Source organism: Odontomachus brunneus, unplaced genomic scaffold, assembly GCF_010583005.1.
Source record: "Odontomachus brunneus isolate Ranch 3 - 2012 unplaced genomic scaffold, Obru_v1 Obru_scaffold_182, whole genome shotgun sequence".
Taxonomy (NCBI): Eukaryota; Metazoa; Arthropoda; class Insecta; order Hymenoptera; family Formicidae; genus Odontomachus; species Odontomachus brunneus.
Genome location: NW_022639632.1, coordinates 60025 through 62833, shown reverse-complemented (window position 1 = coordinate 62833; position 2809 = coordinate 60025). Strand labels below are relative to the sequence as shown.

The 2809-nt window shown below is 42.3% G+C and overlaps 1 protein-coding gene across 1 annotated transcript in view; it reads left to right on the top strand.

The window, feature by feature from the left end:
• The first annotated feature begins 2275 nt into the window (after positions 1 to 2275).
• The window catches only part of LOC116851623, a 4169-nt gene continuing 3635 nt past the window's right edge, over positions 2276 to 2809 (top strand). The window contains exon 1 of the mRNA XM_032831235.1: positions 2276 to 2454. Coding sequence (XP_032687126.1) covers positions 2372 to 2454 — 83 coding nt within the window. The 5' untranslated portion in view covers positions 2276 to 2371. The remainder of the gene's footprint in view (positions 2455 to 2809) is intronic.

Genomic DNA, 2809 nt, shown 5'->3' with positions numbered 1-2809 from the left:
AGTGAGTCACGTTAATTATTAACATAAATGAATTTAAGAACTCATCCTTCTTGTCTAACGAGAGCATTCTCCTATTGGAAAACGAATTCTTTCATTGGACAAAATGGGAAGTTTACAAAGCCCCAAAAATTACAAACAACCTTTTAGTCCCCAACTGTACACATCATACTGAATGAAAAAAGTCTTAATTAATATGGGTCGAGAACTCAATCATTTCTGAGATATAAACGATTTTGTCTATTAGTATCAATAGTATCAGTAGTTTCTACCAAGTACGTGTCGCAAATGACGCTTATCTTGTTTACAAATTGCGTTCTGTGAATGTCCTCATTCAATTCCCATACATACTTTAAAAATATTTCACCAGCAATCATTCATCATTCATTGTCACTATACAACCATCGATTTTAGATCAGTTTGATAATTACATTGTTAGAAAGAATCGTATTGAAAATATCAACGTATTATTCTAATAAAAAAATGGCAGATATGCATTTTATGTACGGTTGTGTTAATGGAAATGTTTTATAACGTCTTTATGTGAAACAATTTCTAATAAACAAATTATATGTCTCATAAATTATTGAGTTTTCGATCTATGTTTACTTTTTAGACAGTATGCTGTGTACTATCTAACATATAAATGTTGAATGTTTTTTTTAACACCTTGTATTGAATATTCATGTACGCACACTTTATATTCTACTTTATATTCTTGAAAGTTTAAATTTTTAAACCAAAATAATAAAAGTATTTGAAACCAAAATAATAAAAATGTCCAGAATTAGATATCAGAGTTAATAGCATTCAGTTATAAGTTTTTAATTTATATCTTTTCTCAAAGAAACACATAATATTGTGCCATTTGCATTAATCGTGAGATGCAATTAAAAAATGTGTCGGAAAAATATATAATTTATGAATAAATATTAATTAACTCTTATTCTGAGCTCTCTTTTTCCGATAAAAATCTCTAAATGTTCTTGTAAGTCAATCAGAGGCTTATAAGTTACATTTATAGTTACTTTTATCAACAAAAGAGAGAATAAAAGCATTTATACGTATTTCTCTTGCGAATTGTGCACTGCCGCGCTTATATCTCCTTTATCCCGCTAAAGCGTTGATTAAAGCTATTAGCACGGGTCATGTCGGTTAGGTTTGAAAAGCGCGATGCTCGCGATTAATTTATTCCTCTGGAGTTTGAGTTCGGCACGCGAAATCAAACGATTCTCACCGACCGATTGATGTTGTCGTCCCGCATCGTTCCTTCAACCGGAGTCTTTTAATAGATTCTATTAAAGGAGTCCCCCGGCGCTGGATTTAATGGGACATTAAGCTCGACCGGGTCGGACCAAGTTGCTGTTGCCGCTGCGAAGTTGTTTCCCCGTATTACTTCTTCTGGATATTATAAACGCTGATAAGCGCGCCGACACCCACGTGAAAGGAGGGTGGTTACGTGGCGTGGTTATTAAAATGCGACGAGGAGGAAAAAAAAGCCTGATCGACGCGGCGGGCCAACGAGGCGCGTGTCGAGCCGGGTGGCGGCCGATTCTCACCCCGTTGGAGCGCCACGAACCCCTAAACGGTTAAACGGCGTTACGCACACCGCTTGCTCGTTCGCTTGTTCGTTCGTTCGTTCGTTCGCTCGCTCGCTCGCTCGTGGGACGTCGTGCAAACTCATCGATCGCGTCACGCTATGATTTGCATTCAGTAATGACCCGGCTTGTCGTCGCTACTCCTCACCCATCGCCAGTTACGACATTGAGAATGGACCGATCGATGTCACGCGCGTCGACTTGCGCGGCCGGCACGGATTAACTTGCGGAAAATCGATGCTAAATGGGAGAAGAAGGCACCGCCGAATTCATAGACCGTTCGTTGTCCCCGCGCTGGCGGATCTCATCTCGCGACGAGAAAAGTCGTGTTTCTCTTTGGATCTCGTCGTACGAACACGCGTATACCCAGCGTCGGCGGGGAAAGAAAAGCTTTCGTTCCTTTTCTCGCGAGAGAAAATTGAAACATTACAACATAACCGGGCATTCTGTCGCGATAAATTCCGCGCAAGCTAGGAGAGGACGGTACACTGCGCGAGCACAAAGTCGAGCTTGATTAACGCGCAGCTGCCGCTTATTAAGAAGCTGTAATTTTATTTCGCGCTCGCGGCGCAGACCGTTTCAATTTTTATACGTACAGCAGTCTGAAACAATGAATGAATGGTATTCACGACGGAGTCTCGTCTTATTAGCATTCCATAGGTTTCTAAAGGACGCTGTTCACCCTGTTGCGACTTGCTTCGCGATTTGTAAGAAGAAGAAAAAAAGAAACGAGAAAAAGAGAGAGAGGGAGGAGAAAGGAGGACAGAGATGGACGAATGAAGAGCATCGCGGGAACAAAGAGAGGAAGAAAGACGAGGTGGACAGAGAGAGGCAGCGGGGCTCCGCGTAATATAATTCAGTAAGTTTATGACTGGCCTGGAGGGGTGGGGGAACGATGGCGGTTTGCATATAACCGAGGGTAAGTTCGCCGCGGGGTAAAGAAGAGAGAAGGAGGCGAGAGGAGGGTGGGAGAGAGACCACGGAAGGAGACAGAGAAAGAGAGAAAAGCGGAGGGAGAGAGGTCGGTTGGTTGGCCGTATTTCTTGTCTGGTGAGCTTTACGGTGCCGGGCTCTGCGTTATGACCGCCGAATGGATTATCATTTCTCTCTCTCCCTCTCTGTTCCTCTTTTTCTCCACTATCTTTCTCGTCCTCGGTCTCTCTCTCTCTCTCTCTCTCTCTCTCTCTCTCTCTCTCTCTCTCTCTCTCTCTCTC